The sequence below is a fragment of the Pelophylax lessonae genome (genome assembly GCF_965119305.1).
Source record: "Pelophylax lessonae genome assembly, chromosome: 11".
NCBI lineage: Eukaryota > Metazoa > Chordata > Amphibia > Anura > Ranidae > Pelophylax > Pelophylax lessonae.
Window position 1 is genome coordinate 137,027,687 of NC_138778.1, and position 26,803 is coordinate 137,054,489.

General features: G+C 46.8%; 1 protein-coding gene across 1 annotated transcript; it reads left to right on the forward strand.

Moving 5' to 3' along the window:
• Positions 1–7,978: 7,978 nt before the first annotated feature.
• LOC309567431 (putative nuclease HARBI1) lies at positions 7,979–25,872 on the forward strand (the record flags this gene model as incomplete). Its single annotated transcript, XM_082272830.1, has 5 exons — positions 7,979–8,002; positions 24,031–24,213; positions 24,583–25,309; positions 25,391–25,758; positions 25,846–25,872. The coding sequence occupies 5 exons, from the start codon at positions 7,979–7,981 to the stop codon at positions 25,870–25,872; spliced, it is 1,329 nt and encodes a 442-aa protein (XP_082128956.1).
• Positions 25,873–26,803: the final 931 nt, after the last annotated feature.

A 26,803-nucleotide genomic window follows, 5' to 3' on the forward strand; every position in this document is an offset into this window, starting at 1 on the left:
CTTTATGTGGAAAAATGGATTCTGACCAGCACATCTCTAGGTGTTTCTGCTGGGAGGTGATCTGGTTTTGCGATTCTGTGTGCGCGGTCCATAAGCATGTCACGAGGAGAGATATTAGGGAGTAAAGTGGAGAACAGTTGTTGAAGGTATTTTTTTAGCTCATTAGGGGATATTGACTCTGGGATACCTCTGAACTTAATATTGTTTTGTCTCAACCTGTCTTCCAGGTCGGCAAGCTTCAATTTCATTCTGTGGATTTCTTCAGTGTGGTGATCATGGGAATCAAGGAGCTCATTATGTGCTTTACCCATTTCAGACAGTTGCTCTTCCACTGTGTCTGTTCTCTCCTGTAGGCATTCAAGCCTGTCATGTACTTGAGAGAGGGACAGCTGCAGCTCCATATGCAGATCTTTCTGCAGTGTAAGCAGCATAGATTTCAGCATATTTTTAGAGACTGTGGCTGGTATGGCTGCAAATGCAGAGATGTAAGGGTCAGCATTGGAGCATGGGGCTGAGACAGCCCCATCATGTTTTTTGGCTTGCGGTGTTTTGTTGGGTGAATTAGCAGAAGAGGCAGTTCTCTTACCTCTGTCTGTTGTTCCCTCCGCCGAATCTGCGGCAGTATGAGGGAGGCTGTCCATGGCTTCCTGCTCCTGCATGTCAGGAGGATCTGTGTTCATTCCCCATTCATTACGCTGGGTCAGCTGCTTGCCGCCTGGAGGAGCCAGAGTAGATATCCGTCCGGCGCCATTTTGATGAGAGCGCGGCTCCATGATGCTGAAGTATTGAGTGAAGTGATGCGACTGCGGGGGTGGATTTCTCCACCTCGACATCTCCTGCTTGGTCCCGCGGTCTTCCTTGCTCAGGGCAAGGGAGAAAGGGAGGCTCTAGTGGCTGTGAGTCGCTTCAATGTACTGCTGTAAAGCGGAGCTCAGGTCTCAGGCAGCCATTCTAGTCCTCGGCAAGACACGCCCCCCAGAGCCTAACTGTCACATACCTGATAGGAAGGCCTCTCTTACACCTCTGACTCAGAGCCCCTGATAGAGTAAACAGGAAGCGCAGAGTCGCACGAGTGCCGGTGGACTTGCAGGCTGCAGGACTGTTGGTAGCATAGAGTTCCAGAAGGAGGCAGGTGTCCTGGGAGTAGTTGGATCAATGCAGCAACTAGGGAGCCTCGGGGAATACTGGAAGGTAAGCAGAGTCAGACAAGCCGGGTCATACACAGAGAGGTCCGATCAGGTACAAGTGGAGAGACTGGAGAATGGTCAAAGAACAAGCTGGGGTCGGTGCAAGCAGAGAACTGGAGTAGTCAGAGGCAAGCCGGGTCAAGATTTCAGGAACAACACAGGTAACAGGTAGCAGGACTTGCACGGAACACTGTAGATGAGACAGCACTGATCCTGGGAGCAAATCCAGCTTAACCACTTGCCGACCGCCGCAAGTACATATACTGCGGAGGTCACCCCCGTGCAGGCAAAGTGACGTATGGGTATGCAAACCAAAAGGGGGGGCCAGCACGCGCCGCCTTAGGCGCGCTCCAGCCCCCACTCGTTCACTGTGATCCCCGCGCGTGTGACCGGCGGACCCGATGCCCGCTGGCCACTCGCGATCGTCCGGTACTGAGGGAGAAAGGCAGGCGGCTAATGTAAACAAAGCCGCCTGTCATTCTCCCTTGTGTAAGTGCAGAGATCATACGGTCCTGCTATGTAGGATCATATATCTCTGTAGTTACACAAACAGCCACATCCCATAACAGTTAGAAGCACGCCTCTAGGGACACATTTAACCCCTGCATCTCCAATAAAATTAACTTCCCTGCCAGTGTAATTTTTACAGTAACAGTGTATATGTATAACACTGATTACTGTAGTAATGTCACTGGTACCCCCAAAAATGTCAGTCAAGGGTCCGATCTGTCCGCCGCAATGTCGCAGTCCCACAAAAAAAATTGCAGATCGCCGCCATTACTCGTTAAAAAAAAAAAAAACAATAAAAATGACAAAAATCTTTCCCTTAGTTAGTAAATGCAATAACTTTTGCGCAAACCAATCAAAATACGCCTATTGCGATTTTTTTTTTTTTTTTACCATAGATATGTAGCAGAAAACAAATTGGCCTAAATTTTGATTTTTACATTGGGGGGGGGGGGGGGGGGGAATTTCATATAAAAAAATGTGAAAAATATTGTTATTTTTGCACAATTGACGCTCTTTTTTTTTTATTTATAGCGCAAAAAGTAAAAATCGCACAGGTGATCATATACCACCAAAAGAAAGCTCTGTTGGAAAAAAAGGACGTCAAATTAGTTTAGGTACATCGTCGCACGACGGCGCAATTGTCCGTTAAAGTCACGCAATGCCGAATCGCAAAATAGGGCCTGGTCAGGAAGGGGGTAAAATCTTCCTGGGCTTAAGTGGTTAAATAGCCCTTTTGATGCTTAAACTGTCATCAGGTGCGCATCGCACATTAGGGTACGCATGGGCACTCAAATTCACGTGCTGGCACTTTCACGTTTGCCAATTAGCCTTGGGAAATTCAAGGGGCAGGACCTTGCCTGCGGTTGCCAACTTGTCTTCTGGCAGGACCTTCCTGACATGGCCCCCTCCCAATGGGCAGCCTCAGGATCTTATCCGGATGGGACCAATTAAACGTCTGAAGGAGTCTTCTGGCATGGATGTTGTTTTCGGGTTCCCAAGAATTGTCCTCGGGTCCATATCCCTTCCATTTGATCAGGAACTGGATTTGGTTACCTCTTTTCCTGCAGTCCATAATTGCCTCAATTCCCCCCTCTTCTCCCCCTGCTATTGTTAGCTCAGGTGGGCCAGAGTTTCGTTCCGGGACGGGGTTGGGAGAGGAGGTTTCAGTAGGGTCACACGAAAGACAGGGTGGATCCTAATGGAGGCTGGTAATTCCAATTCGTAAGCCACATTATGGATTCTTCTCTTTACAGGGAATGGCCCCACAAACTTAGGTCCCAGTTTCCTTGATGGACATGCTAATTTTAAGTTGGTGGTGGATAACCACACTTGATCGCCAGGCTCCAGAATTAATTCCCCACGCTTTTTCCTATCAAACATTCTTTTGTTGTACTCCTGGGCCTTGGTTATTGTTTCCTGTAGTAGCTTGTTTTTGGTTTCCAGGAAGGTTACGGTTTCTAGCACAGCTGGAACAGAGATTTCCAGGATAGTGCAGGGTAGAAAGGATGGGTGGAAGCCGTAGTACGCAAAGAATGGGGATTGTTTGGTAGCAGAGTGGTTGGAATTGTTGTAAGCAAATTCAGCTAGAGGAAGTAATGATATCCAGTCATCTTGGGAAAAGGAATAAAAGCAGCGCAGGTATTGCTCCAGGGTTTGGTTGGTCCTTTCCGTCTGGCAATTAGTTTGGGGGTGATAGGCTGAAGAGAAGGATAGCTCAAGGGTTCTTGAGAGGGGTTTCCAAAACCTTCAGGTGAATTGAAACCCTCGATCGGATACAATGTTAGCTGGGATTCCATGGAGCCTCACTATCTCCTTGATAAAAATCTGTGCTGTCTCTAGAGCAGATGGTGTGCCTTTCATAGGAAGAAAATGTGCCATTTTGGACAGCCGATCAACGACTACATAAATGGTTGTGTACCCTTCTGAAGGAGGGAGTTCCACAATGAAATCCATTGAGATCATTCTCCATGGTCTGTCCGGGATTGGCAGTGGTTGAAGCAGACCCCATGCTTTGGTCCTGTTACCCTTGTTTTGGGCACATATGGTGCATGTCTCCACATACTTTCTGCAGTCCTTATCCAGATGAGGCCACCAGAAGGTACGCTGGACCAGCTCAATTGTCTTACTGGCTCTAAAGTGACCTACTAATGCATGGTCATGGCATAAGCTTAAGACAGAGACACGTACTTCTGGGACAAAGATTTTGTCATGATGCCATAAAAGTCCATTCCTTGCAAGGTTGTTTTGGAAGAAGCGGAGACTCCTACCAAAGCTTGACTGATTTGGGAGAAGATGTCCTCTTGCAATAAGAGAAAGTTTTCAGAGGAAAGAATGGTGTCAGGAAGCTCTATTTGCTCAGGTTCACCAAACATGAGGGGAAGAGCGTCAGGTTTAGTACTCTTCGACCCAGGCCTGAAGGTTATGTGGAAGGAAAATCTTGAAAAGAACAATGCCCACCGGGCTTGTCGTGGTCTCAGACGTTTTGCTGTCTTTAAGTACTCAAGATTTTTATGGTCTGTAAAAATGAGTATGGGGTGAGCTGCCCCTTCTAAGAGATATCTCTATTCCTCTAGTGCAGCCTTTATTGCAAGAAGTTCACGGCCCCCTATGTCGTAATTCTTTTCTGCCGATGAAAGTTTACGAGAAAAGAATGCAACTGGGTGCAGAAGGGCTTTGGCCCCCTGGCGTTGAGAAAGTACTGCTCCTACTGCCGATTCTGATGCGTCAACCTCCAACACGTATGGTATGGTTGGATTGGGATGTTTAAGAATAGGTGTATATGTGAACAGTTGCTTAAGAGTCTCAAAAGCGGATTGGGCTTCGGGAGTCCAGGAAAACTGGTTGCCATAATTTCTCCCATCCCACTGTTGACCAAGCATAGCAGAGAACCCCTTTATGAATTTTCTGTAGAAGTTTGCGAATCCTACAAAGCGTTGTACTCCCTTCTTATCCGTGGGAGCTAGCCAAACTAGAATGTCTGTGACCTTTTGGGGATCCATCTTTATACCCTCTGTGGAGATTATTAATCCCAGGAACTGGATGCTTTGGCACTCAAACTCACATTTCTCTGGTTTGGCGTATAGGCCATATTGTTGAATGTGGATCAGCACCTTTCTTACGTGTCCTTGGTGGATTTCTAAAGAAGGGGAAAAGATCAAAATATCATCTAGGTAGACGATGACAAAGAGATCCAGAAAGTCCCTAAAAATGTCATTGACAAAATGCTGGAATGTGGCAGGGGCATTACATAGGCCAAAAGGCATCACCAGGTACTCAAAATGCCCGATTCGGGTACGAAATGCCGTCTTACACTCATCCCCAGCTCGTATGCGGACCAGATTGTATGCCCCTCTGAGATCCAGCTTTGTAAAGATTGTGGCTGACCTGAGTCTTTGAAAAAGTTTGGGTACCAAAGGTAGGGGGTACCTGTTCTTGACCGTGACTTTGTTAAGCTCACGATAGTCGACACAAGGTCGGAGAGAATGATCCTTTTTTTCCACAAAAAAGATGCCTGCTCCAGCTGGAGAGGTTGATGGGCGAATGAACCCTTTCTTTAGGCTCTCGTCAATGTAGTCCTTGAGAGCTATGAATTCCAGTTCAGATAAGGGGAAGATTTGTCCGAAAGGCACCTCGGCCCCTGGGAGCAGTTCAATGGGGCAATTATAGGATCTATGAGGGAGAGTTTCTGCTCCTTTTTTACTAAAAACATCTAAAAAGTCCAGGTACGTGGTAGGGACAGATTTTCAAACCTCAGGGTCAGCGTCCATTTATAACAAGGCTGATGGGGAACATGGTGGTCCTGGTATGCAATGTTGTTTGCAGTAGGGGGATTTGAACTGGATCTCCCATGTGACCCAATCAATGTGAGGGTTGTGTGCCTGCAGCCAAGGCATGCCAAATTGGGAACAAAGGTGAGGCTATGACATCCAAACGTAAAAGTTCCTGGTGGTTGGAAGTGGTGGTGACAGGTAAAGGGATGGTCTCTTGAGAAGCAAGTCCAGATTTGATGGTAAAAAATTTGGGGGAGCATACCCATGTATTTCTAAAGCTGCTGCAGCTATGAACCAAAAGACATGTATATTAAAAAAGAATAGTGCGCAAATGCAAAAGAAATAACTACCAAATCTGAAGACAATCCATAAATAAAAATGGGGGTTTGGTCCCACCATATGGCCATATCGTGCTCAAGCCCACTACTGCGTCAAAGTACCCCATTATCAGTGGGTCCTACACTATCCATGAAAAAGAGATGAATCCAGCCTTTCTAACCCTTGGAGATAATACTCCTTGCTGGGAAAGATGTGCAAATGCACTACAGGGGACTCCTCCTATATCCACTTGATGGTGGACACTGATTGAGTACAGGTGTGTGTGGGGGGTGGGGAGGGTTGCTCAACCTCGGTGGTCTGGTCAGACCGAATACATAATAAACAGGCAAACAATTTGGGGGAGCATACCCATGTATTTCTAAAGTTGCTGCAGCTATGAACCAAAAGACATGTATATTAAAAAAGAATAGCGCGCAGATGCAAAAGAAATTACTACCAAATCTGAAGACAATCCATAAATAAAAATGGGGATTTGGTCCCACCATATGGCCATATCGTGCTCAAGCCCACTACTGCGTCAAAGTACCCCATTATCAGTGGGTCCTACACTATCCATGAAAAAGAGATGAATCCAGCCATTCTAACCCTTGGAGATAATACTCCTTGCTGGGAAAAATGTGCAAATGCACTACAGGGGACTCCTCCTATATCCAATTGATGGTGGACACTGATTGAGTACAGGTGTGTGTGGGGGGGTGGGGAGGGGAGGGTTGCTCAACCTCGATAGTCTGGTCAGACCGAATACATAATAAACAGGCAAAAAATTTGGGGGAGCATACCCATGTATTTCTAAAGCTGCTGCAGCTATGAACCAAAAGACATGTATATTAAAAAAGAATAGTGCGCAAATGCAAAAGAAATAACTACCAAATCTGAAGACAATCCATAAATAAAAATGGGGGTTTGGTCCCACCATATGGCCATATCGTGCTCAAGCCCACTACTGCGTCAAAGTACCCCATTATCAGTGGGTCCTACACTATCCATGAAAAAGAGATGAATCCAGCCATTCTAACCCTTGGAGATAATACTCCTTGCTGGGGAAAATGTGCAAATGCACTACAGGGGACTCCTCCTATATCCAATTGATGGTGGACACTGATTGAGTACAGGTGTGTGTGGGGGGGTGGGGAGGGTTGCTCAACCTCGATAGTCTGGTCAGACCAGATTTGATGGTGGATCCATCTGCCAGATGAACAGAAAGCTTCCAGGCCTTGGACTGTAAGGGTATCCGGTGTACAGCGGCAAAGGATAAGTCTATGAAGCAGCTGCAGGCCCCAGAATAAATTATAGCCGGCACTTGAATAGTTATTCCTGGAAGCTGTAACAGAACAGAGAGAACTAGATGAGAAGAACCATTTGGCAGGGCTAGGGACTTGGGAGAAGAGATAGAGAACCACTTACGGAGTTTGGCTGGGCAATTTCTCACATAGTGGCCTGGTTCCCCGCAGTAAAGGCACAGATTGTTCTGCCGCATGCGTTGTCGTTCCTCGTTGGTAAGCGAAGGACGGAGTAAGACAAGCTGCATGGCTTCTGGCACATCCTGAGCAGGTGCTGAGGGTTCAAAAGAAGCCGTGGCTGGTGAGTTAGCTACTCGAGGCAACATCCACACAGGGCGATATGGTCCAGCAGATCTCTCCGCCCTGCGTTCTCTCAATCTCTGATCAATCTGGATGGATAACTTTATAAGATCGTCCAGCGAGTGTGGGACCCCAACTCGGGCTAGCTCATCTTTTAGGGCTTCTGAAAGACCCATGCGGAACTGGTAGCGGAGCGCCGCATCATTCCAATTTGTGTCTGTACTCCAACGCCTGAAATCGGAAACATATTCCTCGACCGCTCTGCGGCCTTGCTGGAGGGAAAGGAGTGCGGCTTCTGCAGTGGTAGTTCGCTGAGGGTCTTCATAGATCAGGGCCATGTCGCTGAAGAAAGAGGACATGGTGTCCAGTGAAGAGGCTTTCTGCTCTAGAAGACGATGAGCCCATGCTTGGGGTTCCCCCTGCAGCAGGGAGATGACAAACCCGACTTTCGTGGTCTCCAAAAGGAAGGTGCATGGCTGTAAGGCAAAATAAAGTTCGCAACTGGTGCAGAAAGCCCTGAACTTGCTGCGATCACCCAAGAACCTTTCGGGGGTAGGTACTCTGGGTTCTGGTGGGAGCATCACAACTGTGGATGGTGCAGAGTTCCCAGCAAAAGGTGAGGACGCAGCATTAGAAGCTGTGGATGGTGTTGACAGTGTCTATACACGGTTGGAGGAACGTGTTCAACCTTCCTGCAGGTTCTTGACGGCCTGTGTGAGGCCGGCCAGGTGTTGGCATAATTCATCCAGGGGAGTAGGGATGATCGAACGGTTCGGGTCGACCATCGGTTCGACCCGAACATTGGGTGTTCGAAATTCGGCCGAATTCCAAACTTTTTGAGGTAAAAGTTCGGTATTCGGTCACCAGAACCGTCCAAAATGCAAAGGCACAGGAAGTGGGCTTTAAAAGCCAGTGATTGGCCCAGAAACGTCAGCAAAAGCCAATGAGGGGGCAGGAGTCTGCTAGGAACGTGATTGGAGTGACTACGGGGACCAGAGGCCAATCAGGAGTGAATACGCCCCCCAGTATATAACATAGCCCTGCCTAACCTCTAGCACAGTAATACAGAGGCTGTGGAAGAGAGTGGAAGCATTTCTGTTACTCCTGCTTTGTTACACAACGTTTGCTGCATAGCCATGTGCTTCTAAAGCTCCATATCAGCAGAAGAGCATTCAGCTTACAGACAGTCAGTGTAGTTAGAAATACAGCGATTGTGCTGTTTGCTTGAGTTAGAAAAAAATAAAAAATAAAGGGACAGTGTCAGTTAGAAATTGTCTTCTGCTGTATGGAGCTGTTCTTTTAGTGTGAGGAAAGGGATATGCAGTGTAGTTAGGGTACTATATACCACTATAGTTAGATTCAACAATCTAGTTTTTGTAGGGATAGTAAAAGTGTCAGGGTTCCGTCTAGTGAGCACGTTGCACTGCTGATATATCTACAGCAGGTATAAGTGCTTGCTAGTCAGCAAAATACATTGCAGCGATACACACATCTGCTGTATTTAGCAAAAACTTTGGGTCGCATAGCAGTGTGCGTTTTGCAGGTGAATTTCACCGCACAGAGTTGCCAAAACCTCAGTGACAACTTAACGCCTGTTCTGGTAAGCGTTAAGTCCACTGTGCAAAAGGCTTTGCTACTGTGCGTCACACACAGCTGCTGTATTTAGCGACAACTTTGGGTCGCATAGCAGTGTGAGTTGTCACTGATGCTTTGGCAACTCTGCGCGGTGAAAAACGATGTCAGGTAGACCAAGGAAAGGCATACGTGGCCCTGCTGCGGAAAGGGGCACAGCTTCTAAGGTGTCTAGAGGCAAGGGTGGACGTGGTGGTCAGTCCTCAGCCAGGCCACCATTGCGATTGTTCTCCCGCAGTGGCCAAGCTATACGTCCACAGTATGTACAGGAGGTGGTGGACTATATTACCAAACCCTCATCATCGTCATCATCTGCAACTACAGTGACCCAGGCAGAGAAATGCGGTCAGTCTTCTGCAGTTGGCAGAGCAAATAAAGATGAGTCCATGTCCACCTCAAGTCCTTCCTTAGACCCAACTTCAGACATGGCAGAGGAGTCAGCTGAGCTGTTTGACCACAGTGTCGGCCATCTACTCCAGCCTGATGCTCAGTCCTTTATGGAGTCTGATGTTGGGTCTGAGGTTGAGGAGGAAGCAGAGCAAGCAAGAGGGGAGAGCAGACGTCCCACTCCATCTAAGGCCGCACCTGTGGTCTCCTGGGCCACGCCTGATGCTCAGTCCTTAATGGAGTCTGAGGTTGAGGAGGAGGCAGAGCAAGCAAGAGGGGATAGCAGACGGCCCACTCCATCTAAAGCCGCACCTGTTGTCTCCCGGGCCACGCCTGATGCTCAGTCCTTTATGGAGTCTGATGTTGGGTCTGAGGTTGAGGAGGAGGCAGAGCAAGCAACAGGGGAGAGCAGACGGCCCACTCCATCTAAGGCCGCACCTGTTGTCTCCTGGGCCACTATACAATCCTCTTCTTGCTGGGCCTTTTTTGAGACATCTCATGCAGATCGAACAGTTGCGATCTGCAAGATTTGTCATAAGGGAATAAAACGTGGCAAAATTTCAACCGCTTGGGTACAAGCTGCCTAACCAGGCATTTGACAACCCACCACTTGGCTCATTGGCAGGAGCATTTGAAGAACCCGCAAAAGGGCCAAAGATCGGTCAGTCGGCCTCCTAGTCCTCCTCGTGCTCCACCTGCACATCAGTCTGTCCCTGCTATAGTCACTCGTCACCTGTTGGCAGCCTCCACTGACAGGGATGATGATATAGCAGGCAGTGTCGCATCTACCTCCAGCACACCACCAGCTGTAACATCTAGACAGCAAATTTTGATTCCACACATGCTGGAACTAAAAAAAAAAGTATACTCCCCGCCACCCACATGCCCAGCGTCTAAACAGTAGTTTGGCAAAACTACTGGCTCTGCAACTCTTACCATTTAACCTGGTAGAGTCTGCTCCCTTCCGCGACTTTGCAAAATGTGCAGTTCCACAGTGGCGGGTGCCAAGTCGGCATTACTTTGCCCGCAAAGCCCTGCCATCCCTATACCAACATGTGGAAGGCAATGTAGTGTCGTCCCTGGCCAAGTCAGTCAGCCGTAAGATACACCTGACGGCTGACACTTGGTCAAGCAAACATGGGCAGGGACGGTACATATCTGTCACTGCTCATTGGGTGACACTGCTTGCCAGCGGAAGGGATTGTAGCCAGAGCTCGGTGCTGCAGCCAGTATTGCCCCCACGTCTGCAAACAGCTGGTGGTGTCGCTGATCTGGGTAGATCGATCACTTCTACCCCCTCCTGCTCCTCCTCCTCATCCTCCTCCATTCCCTCCTCTGCAGCATGGTCCTTAGAATAGCCCTTTGAATGCTTACGTGGTACCTCATCATATTCAATGTCTCAGGCCAAAAGGTGTCATGCAGTGCTGCAGCTTGTGTGTCTAGGGGACAGGCAACACACTGCCCCTGAGATTCTTGGGGCTCTGCAGGCACAGGCCCAGAGGTGGTTGACACCAGGCCAGCTGCAGCCAGAAATGGTGGTTACCGATAATGGGTCAAACCTCCTGCCTGCCCTTCGGCAGGGAAAGTTGACCCATGTGCCATGCCTGGTGCATGTCCTGAATCTCGTGGTACATCGGTTTTTGAACTCATACCCGGGAATGCAGGATGTGCTAAGGAAGACAAGAAGGGTGTGCAGTCACTTCAGGTGGTCGTACAGTGCCACTGCTCGTTTGGCTGAAGTGCAGCGCGAGTTTCACCTGCCGGTACACCGCCTCGTCTGTGACATGCCCACCCGCTGGAACTCCACCTTAGCTATGCTGCAGCGCCTGTACACGCAGCAGAGGGCCCTTAATGAATATCTCTGTGAGTACGGCACCAGCACTGGCTCAGCGCGACTGGGCTTTTTTTCGCCAAGGCAGTGGCTTTTGATTAAGGATGCATGCGCTGTCCTCTCGCCATTTGAGGAGGCCACAAGGATGGTAAGCCGGGACAGCGCATGCATCAGTCACACCCTACCGGTACTGTTTTTGTTGGAGCACACTCTGCGTGGCATTATGGACAGGGCACTGGAGGCAGAGCAGCAGGAGGAAGAGGAGGACTTCCTTGCCTCTCAAGGCCCCTTTTATCCTGAGAATCCTGACCCCATTATGCCTAGCTCCCAGAGGCCCGAGCAGGATCCAGGGGTGGAAGAGGAGAAGGAGGACAATTCTTTGGGAGCTTTTGCAGGCTTTGAGGAGGAGGAAGACATGCGGCAATCTGCAAGGCCTAGTTTGACTCCCGCGGGACACTTTGGAGTAGTACGTGGCTGGGAGGAGGAGGAGCACGTTCAAGATCATGTCATTTTGAGTAAACCCGAGGAGTCAGATTCTGAGGCCTTTGCTAATTTGCGACGCATGGCAAACATCATGCTTCAGAGCCTGCGAAAGGACTCCAGAATCAAGGCCATTAAAGAGACTGACCACTATTGGTTGGCCACCCTACTTGTCCACCGGTACAAGTCAAAAGTCTCAGAGCTTTTCCCATCCACCCAGAGAGTCCACAGGATCAAATCTCTTGAGGACAGTCTCAAGAGGATTCTGGTGAACACGTTCCCCGACTCCCGTAGGGTGCAGGGGCGGGGACAACCTACCATGGACTCTACTGCGGGTCACGAGGAGCGTTGGAGAAGGCGTGCGGTTGACGGATGCCTTTCGGTCTTTTTTTAGTCCTCACCGCCCAGGCCTCTCAGCTGCCACATCGCATCAACAGCGTCTGCATCACATGGTGGACGATTACGTCAGGGCACAAAGTGACACAGAGGGCTTTTCATGTGATGAAGCCGATCCACTGGCATACTGGGTCTTAAGATTAGACCACTGGCCAGGACTGGCCCAGTATGCCATGGAGTTATTGGACTGCCCTGCTTCCAGTGTCCTATTGGAACGGGCATTCAGCGCAGCAGGAGGATTCATCACAGACCATCGAACGAGACTCTCCACCGACTCAGTAGACCGTTTGACATTCATTAAAATGAATCAGTCGTGGCTATCAAGCTTTGATGCACCTGATGCAGACCTTGTAGACTAGTCTATCGTTGCGATGTGGCCGCTGAGCCTCAGTTTAAGCCTGGACCAGGGTGCCACCCTCCAACCCGCCTCTCATTCTGTTTAGGTTCACAGAACCTCATTTTAGTTATACCAAATATACCATGTTTGCGCACCTGTTCCACAGGTGCACACCTTTATCATTTTTTGGCCTTCTGCAACACCAGCTCTTTGGGCTTACGGTGGGGAGGCTCCGCCAACACCAAAAATACCATGTTTGTGCACCTGATCCACAGGTACACATCTTCTTAATTTTTTCGCCTACTTCAACACCAGCTCTTTGGGCTTACAGTGGTATGGCTCCGCCAACACCCAAACAGCAATTTTTGCGCACCTGTTTCACAGATGCATATCATTGCAATTTTTTTCCTTACAAAGGCAATTATTGCCTTCATGACCAGCACTTTCATAGGGTTATGGTGTCAAGGCATCGTCGGCACCACCAAAGGCCCAATTTTTAAGCATCCTTTACTTCTATTCAATGTCAAGAGACAACAGTATTCATCCAAAACATCTCTAATCTTGTTCGCTGTGCACTACATTGTGGCCCCTACCCCTAACCCTAACCCTCAATGTATCCGTGCATATACCGTATTTTCCGGCGTATAAGACGACTGGGCGTATAAGACGACCCCCCTAATTTTCAAGTTAAAACATAGGTTTTGGGCTATACTCGCCGTATAAGACTACCCCCCTTCCGAAGCAAGGCAACACCATTGAAAAACATCAGATTTCTCATAGATCTCCAAGGTACCCCAAGTACTGTAATACATGTAATCTCTCATAATATCTCCAAGGTACCCTAAGTATAAAAGTATTACCAGTAGATGTAATCTCAAGAGGCTGACTGTGCGGGAGTCCTTTACCGGTATACCGTATGTACCGTAGCTTCGGCTACATACAGTATACCACGCTGAGCCAATCACAGTGAGCGATGTATTCTATTATTGAATGCAAAGCCTGCTCGAATTGGCAGAGTCAGAGAGGCGGGCTGATGTTACTCCGCCAATCCGAGCAGGCTTTGCATTCAATAATAGAATACATCGCTCTCCCTGATTGGCTCAGTGCGGTACACTGTATGTAGCCGAAGCTACGGTACATACGGTATACCGGTACAGGATTCCCACACAGTCAGCGTCTTGAGAGATTACATCTACCGGTAATACTTATACTTAGGTTACCTTGGAGATATTACACTCTGCGTATAAGACGACCCCCCATTTTTGGGGGATTTTTTTGAGGTTCAAAAGTAGTCTTATACGCCAGAAAATACAGTATGTCTGTTTCTTGTGAAAATTCAAGTTAAAATGCACCAAACACCATTTTACATTAAATAAAGTGCATCTACATACATCTTTTGACTTCTTGAAAACATTTGGTAATAATAGCCCCATTGTGAAAATACACCCGTTAATTATATCCACATTTAAAGAGACCTTTTTCCAAAAAAAACTCTAATCTTGTTCCCAGTGCACTGCATTATGTCCCCATCATACACATTGGCTGTGCAGTTGATTAGGAGCAAAAGAAAGGCGTGGTTAAGCAAAAAAGTCATTTTTGAAGGTTTGCCATGCTATAATTCTGGTTCTGTACATGCTACAGAGCTGAAACTTCACAGGTACACCTTTTAGATCCCCAGACACTAAATCCAAAGAAATCTAATTTTTTTTTCAATAATTGGCTCTCTATCAAAAATGACAATTTTTAAGAACTTTTTTTTTGCCTGATTCATAGTCCCTGGGGCATGACCCAGAACCCTAGGCACTTTTTAGGTGCATTTATTAGGTTTTAGGGCTTCAAAATTGTGTTTTTTTATTCCAGAAGTTCGGGTCCCATTGATTTCAATGGGGTTCTGGAATCCAAACTGAACTTTCGGTAAATTCGGGTGTTCTGGTCGAACCAAACTTTTCAAAGGTTCGATCATCCCTACAGGGGAGAGGTTCCTCGCTCAGGATCAGACATGGCTGTCTCGTACGGTCACATACCTAGTAGGTAGAGCCTGAATGTGCAGAGGAAGGCCTCTCTTACACCTCTGACTCAGAGCCCCTGATAGAGTAAACAGGAAGCGCAGAGTCGCACGAGTGCCGGTGGACGTGCAGGCTGCAGGACTGCTGGTAGCATAGAGTTCCAGAAGGAGGCAGGTGTCCTGGGAGTAGTTGGATCAATGCAGCAACTAGGGAGCCTCGGGGGAATACTGGAATGTAAGCAGAGTCAGACAAGCCGGGTCATACACAGAGAAGTCAGATCAGGTACAAGTTGAGAGACTGGAGAATGGTCAAAGAACAAGCTGGGGTCGGTGCAGGCAGCGAACTGGAGTAGTCAGAGGCAAGCCGGGTCAAGATTTCAGGAACAACACAGGTAACAGGAAGCAGGACTGGCACAGAATGCTGTAGACGAGACAGCCCTGATCCTGGGAGCAAATCCAGCTTAAATAGCCCTTTTGATGCTTGAACTGTCATCAGGTGCGCAGCGCACATTAGCGTGCACATGCGCACTCAAATTCACATGCTAGCGCTTTCACGTTTGCCAATTAGCCTTGGGAAATTCAAGGGGTAGGACCTTACCTGCGGTTGCCAACTTGTCTTCTGGCAGGACCTTTCTGACACTAACCCCTTTTATCTCCTGAGTATACTTGTATAAGTGTATTTGTGTCCTGCAACAATATTGCCTCTATTGCTGCGTTAACTCTGATACACACAGTGCCAAACTTACTGGCCAATTTTTTGTACAACTGGTGTGATAAACCAGTGCCCCCCAAATACCAAGTATTGAAGTGGGGTGTTATTTAACAGTATACTTTTCTAAGAGTGTATTTTAGTCCTGCAAAAATGTGTCCTCTTTTGTTGCGTTAACTGTGCTACACACAGTGACAACAGTTACTGGCCAATTATTTGTAGAACTGGTGTGATAAACCCTTGGCCCCCCAATACCACAGATTGAAGCGGGGTGTTATATACCTTTTTCCAGATATACTGCGATTCTCTAGAGACTTTTGTCACAGGGTAATTTAAAAAATGACAGACAGAGGAAGAGGCAGGCCCTTACGCAGGGGTGGTAGGGGTAGGGCAGGAGCAGTAGGCCAGAGCCTAAGTGTGAAGTTTCAGAAGGTGCATTTGATTACGTCAAAGGACGCACCAGACTTGGTTGAGTGGCTCACTCAGCCTTCCTCTTCTGCAACTTCCTCATCCTCTCTATCTGCACCCTCTTCACTCTCTGCTGTGTGCACCCCCAAAGACACCACCATCACCAACACCACCATATACCCTCCGCTTGAGTCACTGGAATTATTTTCCGATCCATCACAAGACGTTTGCGATGCGCAGCCATTGTTGGAATCGGATCAGGAAGAGGAGGTAGCAACAGCCTCCACTCAGCAGTCTGACGACAGTACCCAGATCAGCCCAAGGAGGTTGGTCCCCGCTGTTGCTGCCTACTCCGAGATCTCGAATGTTAGTGGTGGGGAAGGTGACGTGGTTGATGACGTGTCTATGGACGTCACGTGGGTGGCCACAAGAGAGGAAGAGGAGGGAAGTTCAGAGGGAGAGACGGACCAGCAGATAGGGAGGAGAAGCAGGCGGAACTTGCATTGCACAAGAGGTACAAAGCAGACTGCAATTGTATCAGGAGCGAGCCATCAACCATGTACAGTCACATCTGGCGTTCCCAGGACGCCGGAACATGGCTCCACAGTGTGGGGTTTTTTTAATGTGTCCGCTGCTGACAACAGTGTTGCCATCTGCAGCCTTTGCAGTCAACGCATATGTCGCGGTAATCCCAACACTCACCTAGGGACGACCGCTTTAAGAAGGCACCTGAACTCCCATCACTGAGCCCAGTGGGAGCAACCCCGTCAGAACCCACAAAGCCACACTCCAGGCTCTCACCCTCCAGCCTCTTCTCCTCTCTCCTCACAATTGTCCTCCACTCCACCTTCCATGATGCCGTCGTCACATTGTTCTGGAAAAAGGCAGGCTTCCGTGGCCCAAATGTTGGAGCGTAAAAAAATGATGACGCCGGATAACCCTCTTGCCCAACGTTTGACTGCTGGCTTGTCGGAACTGATAGCCCACCAACTACTGCCATATCAACTGGTGGACTCGGAGGCCTTTCGGAAATTTGTGACCATTGGAACACCACAATGGAAGGTCCCAGGCAGGAAATATTTCTCTCAGAAGGGCATTCCAGAGCTGTATGGCCATATTCAGCGGCAAGTGAATATATCTCTGGCACACACAGTGTTGGTGCCAAGATACATCTGACCACAGACACATGGTCTAGCAAACACGGGCAGGAAAGGAATGTCACTTTTACTGCCCACTGGGTGAACCTTCTGATGGCCGTCAAGCATGTAACCTGTGGCACCCGTGTAGATTTGGTTGTATCGCCACAGATTGCATGCAGGCCTGCCTCTTCTTCTCCTCCTCCTATTCCATCCTCCCTATCCTCCTCGGCTGACTCCTCCTTTTCCGCTGATACCGTCTCTTCCGCTGCGCCACCCAAGATCCCCAGAACCTATTCCACATGTCAGGTGAGACGTTGCCATGCTGTGCTGTGTCTGTTGTGCCTGGAAGCCAAGAGCCACACTGGTCCTGCACTCCTTTCAGCTTTGCGTTCACAGGCAGATCAGTGCCTGACACCGCTCAATTTGACAGTTGGTAAAGTGGTGTGAGACAACGGTGCCGATCTGCTGAGCACGCTGAAACAGGGCAAAATAACACACGTGCCATGCATGGTACACGTCCTGAACTTGGTCGTGCATCGATTCGTTGCCAAATACCCTGGGGTCCAGGACATCTTGCGGCAGGCCAGGAAAATCTCGGGCCATTTCAGAAGATCTTACACAGCCATGGCTCGCCTTGCTGACATTGAGCGGCGACACAACCTGCCCGTCAGGCGTCTTATTTGTGACTGCCCGACGCGATGGAACTCAACGTTGCATATGCTTGATAGGCTGCTCCAGCAGAAACGTGCAGTTAACGATTACCTGTACGAACTCTGTGGCAGGACTGGTTCTGGGGAGCTTGGGTTTTTTTCACCTCGCCAGTGGCTGCTCATGCACGACGCATGCAGACATCTGCGGCCATTCGATGAGATCCCCTAACTGGTCAGTCAAGGCCAGGGTGCCATCAGTGACATCGTACCTTACGCCTTCTTTCTGGAGCATGCATTGCGTCGTGTCATTGATCAAGCCGTTAAGGAGCAGGAAGATGAGGAAGTCGCAATGTTGGATGAATTCCTAGGGGGTGCTACTCCATCTGAGACAAGTCAACAACAGGAGTCTGAAGAGGAGTCAGAGGAGGATGGTGTCGGGGCGGATGAGGAGGAGCAAGAAGAGCATGCTTTAAACCTTTCTGGGATCCCTGGTGTTATTTGTGGATGGGGAGAGGAGAACGAGGATGACATCCTGGATGATGAGCTGGAGCCAGGCCACTACACCACTTCCAGTTTAGTGCGAATGGGGGCCTTCATGCTCCCGTGTTTTAAGGGGGACCCCCCGTATGAAAAGCATAAAGGGCAAGGACCAGTACTGGGTGGCAACGTATTTAGATCCCCGGTTCAAACAAAAAATGGTGGAAATGTTACCACAATCACAGAGGGCGTTCAGAATGCAGCACTTCCAGGCCTTGCTGCGAGAAATGCTGCATTCTGCTTTTGCATGCGCTGGCAGAGGAATTTCCAGTCACAGAGAGACAGTTGCGGGTAGCAATCCAACAGCGCCTGCAAGAAGAGGGCGGTTTGAAGATGGGTTGGTCACTTCAGATATGAGATCCTTCTTTCAGCCAACCCATTGACAGCTGTACTCTGAATCCAGCATCAGGGAACGCCTAGACCGACAGGTGTCCGACTACATCGGGTTAATGGCCGATGTGGATGCTCTGAGGAATGATGAACCCCTGGACTATTGGGTTGGCAGGCTTGACCTCTGGCCAGAGATTGCACAATTTGTAATGGAACTGTTGGCTTGCCCCCCGTCCAGTGTCCTGCCCGAAAGATGTTCAGCGCAGCAGGGGGGATAGTGACCGATAAGCGCACTCGCCTAGCTCATGACAGTGTAGACTACCTCACATTTATAAAAATGAATAAGGTATGGATCTCTGAGGAATTCAACACATGTGACCACCAGTAGACCACGTTTCATTGAAATTCCTCATCACAGGCCACAAATATCCGCCAGACCACCATCCACCCACAACAATTCCTGGTCCTTGTCTTCGCTAAATACAGCGGCATAAAAGGCATTTCATGTCCATTAAATGCCTAATTTTTTGGGCCTATACTGGCCGACACTTACTTCTGTATCCTGTGAATGCGTAATGTACCTTCAGCCACAGAATGCTATGTTCTTAGCTGTCAGGTAAACCCATGTGGGCTAATTTTTGGGGCCTATACTGGGCGACACTTACTTCTGTATCTTGTGAATGCCTAATGTACCTTCAGCCACAGAATTCAACGTTCTTAGCTGCCAGGTAAACCCATGTGGGCTCATTTTTGGGGCCTATACTGGCCGACACTTACTTCTTGTATTCTGTGGCTGAAGGTACATTAGGCATTCACAGGATAAAGAAGTGTCAGACATAAAAGGCCCCAAAAATTAGCCAACATGGGTTTACCTGACATCTAAGAACGTTGTATTTTGTGGCTGAAGGTACATTAGGCATTCTAACTGTTGTCACTGTGTGTAGCACTGTTTACACAGCGAGAGGCCACATTTTTGGAGGACTAAAATACACTCTTAGAAAATTATACTGTTAAATAACACCCCACTTCAATATGGGGCATTGGGGGGGGGCATTAGTGTAGCACACCAGTTCCAAAAATTGGCCAGTGAGTTTGGTTCTGTGTGTACCAGACTTCACTCAGCAAACGAGGCATTATTGTTGCATGACACAAATAAACTTGAAAAAGTGTAACACCCCGATAACACCCCACTTCAATATGTGGCATTGGGGGGGGCACAAGTTTATTACACAAGTTCTACAAATAATTAGCCAGTAACTGTTGTCACTGTGTGTAGCACTGTTTACTCAGCAAGAGGCTAAATTTTTGCAGGACTAAAATACAATCTTAGAAAATAATACTGTTAACCACTTACCGCAAGGTGACGTAGGGCTACGTCGGCAAACTTTGCAGGGTTATACCGGGATGATGCCTCTAGCTAGAGGCACCATCCCGGTACTGTGGTTTAGAGCCGATGGTCGGCTTTCCGTCGGTAACGACCGATGCGGCTCGGGAGCCGCTCGATCGCAACGTTCCACGCCCTCCCGCCGCCTTCCATGACTTTGCCCGGGCCTCCCGTCCCATCGGGAGACCCGAGCATCCACCCGGCGCGTCCGCCGGCTGGATGGAGTCCCGATCTAAGCCAGAAGCAGCTTTGATTGGGTCTCCGATGACGTAACCCAGAGGTGGCGTCCATGACGTCACTTCCAGGTTACTCTGCTGCAAAAGGCGGCAGATTTAAAAAATGACCGTATGCAAAAATGCTGTTTTCGGCGTTTTGCATACATGAAAGTGTAGTGGAGGGGTCGAGGGTCTTTTAGACCCTCGATCCCTCCATAAAGAGTACCTGTCACTGCATATTGTTGTCACAAGGGATGTTTACATTGCTTGTGACAGCAATAAAAGTGATCAGATTTTTTTTTTTTAAAAACCTGCAATAAAGTTAAAAAATAAATCGGAAAAAAAAAAATTTTAGCCGCCCCCGTCACCGTTAGCTCGCGCACGAAAGAAACGTATACGGAAGTCGAGCCGCAAATGAAATCACTGTTCAAAGCACACGTGAGGTATTGCCACGATCGCCAGAGGGTGAGCAATAATTTAAAAAAAAAGAGCTACACTCTGACTCTAAACTGGTAACGGTTAAAAAATTTGAATACGTCGCTTATTGAGATTTCAATTGACCGTAGTTTGTCACCATTCCACGGGTGTGCGCAATTTTAAACCGTAACATGTTGGGTATCTATTTACTCGGCGTGACATCATCTTTCACAATATACAAAATAATTAGCTAACTTTACTGTTTAGTATTTTTGAAATGCAGTGAAATGTGATTTTTCGTATTTTTTTTTAAAAAAATGGCGTTTTAAAGACCGCTGCGCAAATACCGCGTGACAAAAAATATTGCAATGACCGACATTTTATTCTCCAGAGTCTTTGCTAAAAAATATATACAGTGCCTTGCGAAAGTATTTGGCCCCCTTGAACTTTTGGACCTTTTGCCACATTTCAGGCTTCAAACATAAAGATATAAAACTGTAATGTTTTGTGAAGAATCAACAACAAGTGAAGTGGGACACAATCATGAAGTGGAACGAAATTTATTGGATTTTTCAAACTTTGTTAACAAATAAAAAACTGAAAAATTGGGCGTAGAAAATTATTCAGCCCCTTTACTTTCAGTGCAGCTAACTCTCTCCAGAAGTTCAGTGAGGATCTCTGAATGATCCAATGTTGACCTAAATGACTAATATGATAAATAGAATCCACCTGTGTGTAATCAAGTCTCTGTATAAATGCACCTGCACTGTGATAGTCTCAGAGGTCCGTTTAAAGCGCAGAGAGCATCATGAAGAACAAGGAACACACCAGGCAGGTCCGAGATACTGTTGTGGAGAAGTTTAAAGCTGGATTTGGATACAAAAAGATTTCCCAAGCTTTAAACATGCCAAGGAGCACTGTGCAAGCGATAATATTGAAATGGAAGGAGAATCAGACCACTGCAAATCTACGAAGACCTGGCCGTCCCTCTAAACTTTCAGCTCATACAAGGAGAAGACTGATCAGAGATGCAGCCAAGAGGCCCATTATCACTCTGGATGAACTGCAGAGATCTACAGCTGAGGTGGGAGACTCTGTCCATAGGACAACAATCAGTGGTATACTGCACAAATCTGGCCTTTATGGAAGCGTGGCAAGAAGAAAACCATTTCTTAAAGATATCCATAAAAAGTGTCATTTAAAGTTTGCCACAAGCCACCTGGGAGACACACCAAACATGTGGAAGAAGGTGCTCTGGTCAGATGAAACCAAAATCGAACTTTTTGGCAACAATGCAAAACGTTATGTTTGGCGTAAAAGCAACACAGCTCATCACCCTGAACACACCACCCCCACTGTCAAACATGGTGGTGGCAGCCAAATAAAGGACCATTCTGGAGGAAAACCTGATGGAGTCTGCAAAAGACCTGAGACTGGGACGGAGATTTGTCTTCCAACAAGACAACGATCCAAAACATAAAGCAAAATCTACAATGGAATGGTTCACAAATAAACATATCCAGGTGTTAGAATGGCCAAGTCAAAGTCCAGACCTGAATCCAATTGAGAATCTGTGGAAAGAACTGAAAACTGCTGTTCACAAACGCTCTCCATCCAACCTCACTGAGCTCGAGCTATTTTGCAAGGAGGAATGGGAAAAAATTTAAGTCTCCTGATGTGCAAAACTGATAGAGACATTCCCCAAGTGACTTACAGCTGTAATCGCAGCAAAAGGTGGCGCTACAAAGTATTAACTTAAGGGGGCTGAATAATTTTGTACCCCCCATTTTTCAGTTTTTTATTTGTTAAAAAAGTTAGAAATACCCAATAAATTTCGTTCCACTTCATGATTGTGTCCCACTTGTTGTTGATTCTTCACAAAAAAAATACAATTTTATATCTTTATGTTTGAAGCCTGAAATGTGGCAAAAGTTCGAAAAGTTCAAGGGGGCCGAATACTTTCGCAAGGCACTGTATATAATGTTTGGGGGTTCTAAGTAGTTTTCTAGGAAAAAATACTGATTTTAACTTGTAAACAAAAAGTGTCCGAAATAGGCCTGGGGCTTAAGTGGTTAAATAACACCCCACTTCAATATGTGGTATTGGGGGGCCATTGGTGTATCAAACCAGTTCAAAAAATTGGCCAGTGAGTTTGGTGCTGTGTGTACCAGACTTCACTCAGCAAACGAGGCAATATTGTTGCATGACACAAATACACTTGAAAAGGTTTACTCAGTTAATACCCCACTTCAATATGTGGTATTGGGGGGCCACAGGTTTATTACACCAGTTCTACAAATAATTGGCCAGTACCTGTTGTCACTGTGTGTAGCACTGTTTACACAGCAAGAGGCCACATTTTTGCAGGACTAAAATACACTCTTAGAAAAATATACTGTTAAAAAACACCCCACCTCAATATGTGGTATTGGGGGGGCATTGGTGTATCACACCAGTTCAAAAAATTGGCCAGTGAGTTTGGCACTGTGTGTATCAGACTTCACTCAGCAAACGAGGCAATATTGTTGCAGGACACAAATACACTTGAAAAAGTTTACTCAGATAATACCCCACTTCAATATGTGGTATTGTGGGGCCACTGGTCTATCACACCAGTTCAAAAAATTGGCCAGTGAGTTTGGGGCTGTGTGTACCAGACTTCACTCACCAATCGAGGCAATATTGTTGCATGACACAAATAAACATGTAAAAGTATACTCTGATAACACCCAACTTCAATATGTGGTATTGGGGGGGGGGGGGGGGGGCAATTGGTCTATCACACTAGTTATAATACATTATAAGTGATTTTGTCACTGTGTGTAGTGTTGCTGCAGAAACGCTCAGTCTCACCACCACACCTGTCACAATGCTGCACAGTGCACAATACTAGTACTAATCCACTATAATATGCTTTCTACAAAGTATATTATACTGTGGATTACCCCCCCCCCCCTTTTTAGTGCACTGCACAGCAATACCAAAAAATTTGCAGCCCTTTAAATTACTTTTGTGGACATTCACAGAGCGATTTGTGTCACTGCTGACGATCTCTAACTGCCTCTACAGCAACGACTGGATACCTGACCCTATACTACAGAAACTGTAATAGACCCTATACCGACATTGCAGCACTTTAAATGACTTTTGTGGACATTAACAGAGCGATTTGTGTCACTGCAGTTGTCAATCTCTAACTGCGCCTACAGCACAGACTGGATAACCTGTCCCCTATACTGAAGAGAGATTGGACCTATACCGAAATACCAGCCCTGAAAAGGACTTTAGTGGACATTAGCATATCGATTTGTGTCACTGCAGCCAATCTCTAACTGCCCCTAAAGCACCCACTCGATACCTGTCCCTAACCTGAAAAGAGACTGTAGAAGGCCTATACTGAAATACCAGCCCTGAAAAGGACTTTTGTGGATCTTCACAGCTCTATATGTGTCTAGCAAACTCTCCCTCATGAGCACAGCAGACCTCTCCCTAAACTGGCAAAAAGCGGAATGTGAAATGGCAAACAGCTCAGATCTATTTGTAGTGTAGGGGGACTGTCCATGTGCTGGAATGTTACAATTGGCTGTCCCGTTCCACCTGACGGCTGTGTCATGGGTCAAAGTTCTCCCCAATATAAACTAATATGGCCGCCGCGAACGACGGCATGTGTAAGCAAAATTTGCCGTGAACCGACCGCCGGGCGAACCGCAAGGCCATCTCTACTGCTCATGTTATCACACACTTCCCAATCACTTCTCATTTTATCACACTATATCTTATCACATAGGTGTCCTTTTATGAAACAGAGATGAGCGGCGATCCTGGGGATCACCGCTCATCTCTGACCATTAGCGGTTTAATTGTTAACGGATATAATTGTTATACGGGTATAATTGCTAACACCCTCATGAGACACCCAGATCCCTGCCAGCATCTGGCTCAGTCTTCCATGGCACTGCTGAGAGCCAGAGTAAGCAGCTCACTCCCACTTCATATCCCGTTGCTCCAGTGAGCGCTCTAGGGGACAGAGCAGAGCGCAGTGACTCACAGTCACCGCTTTCTGCTCGGGGAAGACTGCGAACTGAGTGATCAACTGTCACATGATCACAAATTTATATGCAATAGAGCCATTATTTTTATGTGTATGTTCTGAGATAGATTTATCAGTACAAGATGTACTGGCTTAAAAGTAGAAAAATATATTCCCGCACACACACATATATATGTATATATATATATATATATATATATATATATATATGTAATATATGCATGATAGTCACCAAAAAGATCCAACGTTGTGAAATCTTATATATTTTATTATAATTATTTATTTCAGACAACGCTATTGGACATTGAGGAGACCATCTTACTGATAGCTGTAACAGCTGCAGCAGCAGCTTTTCGCATCACACAGGATAGGATCACAAATGTTAGGCTTAGACAGCCTCGTATGTTCCGGAGACGTACAGTCCTGGATGAGCTGTCTGACAATGATGTTGAGGACATGTTTCGGCTGAATCGTCAGGGGGTCATGGAGGTCTACCACCTTATAGCTGAAGAAATTGAGCCCCTGACAAGGAGAACCAATGCCATCTCTGCAATGGTCAGGTTAATGGCTGTGCTCAATTATTTAGCTACGGGTAACTTTCAGCCTTCATGTGATCGCATCATTGGAATTAGTCGTCCCAGTCTTTCTAGATTCCTGAAACTGGTTCTGAAAGCTATCAAGAAACATATGGATAAGTACATCCCTTTCCCTAGAACCAATGAAGAGTGGCAAGAGGTGAAGGTTGGATTTTTCCGACAAGGAGGGATGCCAAATTGCCTGGGAGCCATAGACTGTACTCATATTGCGCTGATACCACCACATAATAGAGAGGAGCAATTCCGTAACAGGAAAAGCTTTCACTCTTTAAATGTGCAAGTGGTGGTAGACTCCCACCAGCGCATTATGAGTATCAGATCTGGGTTTCCCGGAAGTTGCCACGACAGCCATATCCTGCGGCAGTCAGCACTCTTTGAACGTTTTGAAAGAGGACAAATGCCAGAGGGCTGGCTGGTGGGTAAGTAAATTTACGTTTCTTTATTATTTATCTAAATCAATTTTTGAATATCACTTTAAATATTTTCATTTGTTATTCTAGGAGACGCAGGATATGGATGTCGATCTTGGTTGCCGACGCCTCTGTTGAATCCTCAGACTGTAGCCGAGGTTAGATATAACAGTGCACATATACGTACCCGTTCAGTTATTGAGAGGACATTTGGAATGTGGAAATCGACATTCCGATGCCTATCAAAAACTGGCGGGTTTTTACAGCACTCTCCGGAACTGGTGTCAGATATCATTATTGTATGTGCAATTCTACACAATATTGCACTTGCAAACAATGTAGACTTGCACATCAATGATGATCTGCCACCAGAAATACCGGCACTCCCGGCTGCCTCTGAAGATTCCTCAGACCTAGGGAATCGGGTCCGTCGAAAACTTATTGAGAACCATTTCAGGGTAATTATGTCATCATTTTCAGGTTTATGTAAATATGTTGTTGGAATGAGCTTTTTTTTCATTTAAATTTAATTTTATGTTTTCTAGGATCTACAAAGAAGGACGACTAATTAGTTTAATATTTGTGATCCTATCCTGTTCAAATGGACTTCTGGCATTGTATATGTAAGTATAATATTTACAATGATTCCTTTATTTCATTTTTTACTTGAGGATGTAGCAGCGGGCAGGGCTCCGCCACTATCCTCTGTGCGTCAATGGACACACAGAACTGGCTCGTAAGCAAGCACACATGAGTGACTCCATAGCCAGTGGCTTGCTATAGCGGCACTCAGTGGGAGGAGGTGCCAGAAGTGCAAGTGGGATACCCCACAAGAGAAGGATCAGGGCTGCTCTGTGCAAAATCGCAGATAGCAGGTAAGTATTACTGTTTATTATGTAAAAGAAATAATTTTGACCTGTAATATCATTTTAAAGGAGAAGTGAGGCCAAAGCTCTTTTCGCTATACTTCTCTTTTGTGTCAGATCAGTGCACTTGGTTCTGCACTCCTGTAACCCTTATTCACCTTACAACGTTCTATACTATGCTGTTGGACAATCGTCACTGGGCCGTTACATACTTTGACGGTATCCCAAATTCTATTTTGAAATCCACCAAGATTCAGTGGCAAAAGCTGGCTTACTTTCTTAGTGAGGGACTGAACCAGCTGCTCACGACCTATCCACTGCTTGGTAGATACAGAGACTGGTTTAGGTGCTCAGAGGTCAAAGGTCAAAGAGTTCATATAGATATAAGCTGAAACAATGGCAGATAAAAGAGTTGATGTACACAGGTGGGGCAAAAACAGTTCGCACAGGGGGGATTAATAGTCCATGTGCAAATTTATGACAGTTCTTAGAAGCAATCCAAGGGTGGTCCGCAGCTCATTCAAACAGAGTGAAGTCAACTCTAAACGGATAAAGGAGGAGGGAAGAGCGCCACTTGAGTGCAAGATTATGATTTATTATGACATAAATACTTACATTAAAGTAAGGATGAAAGCGT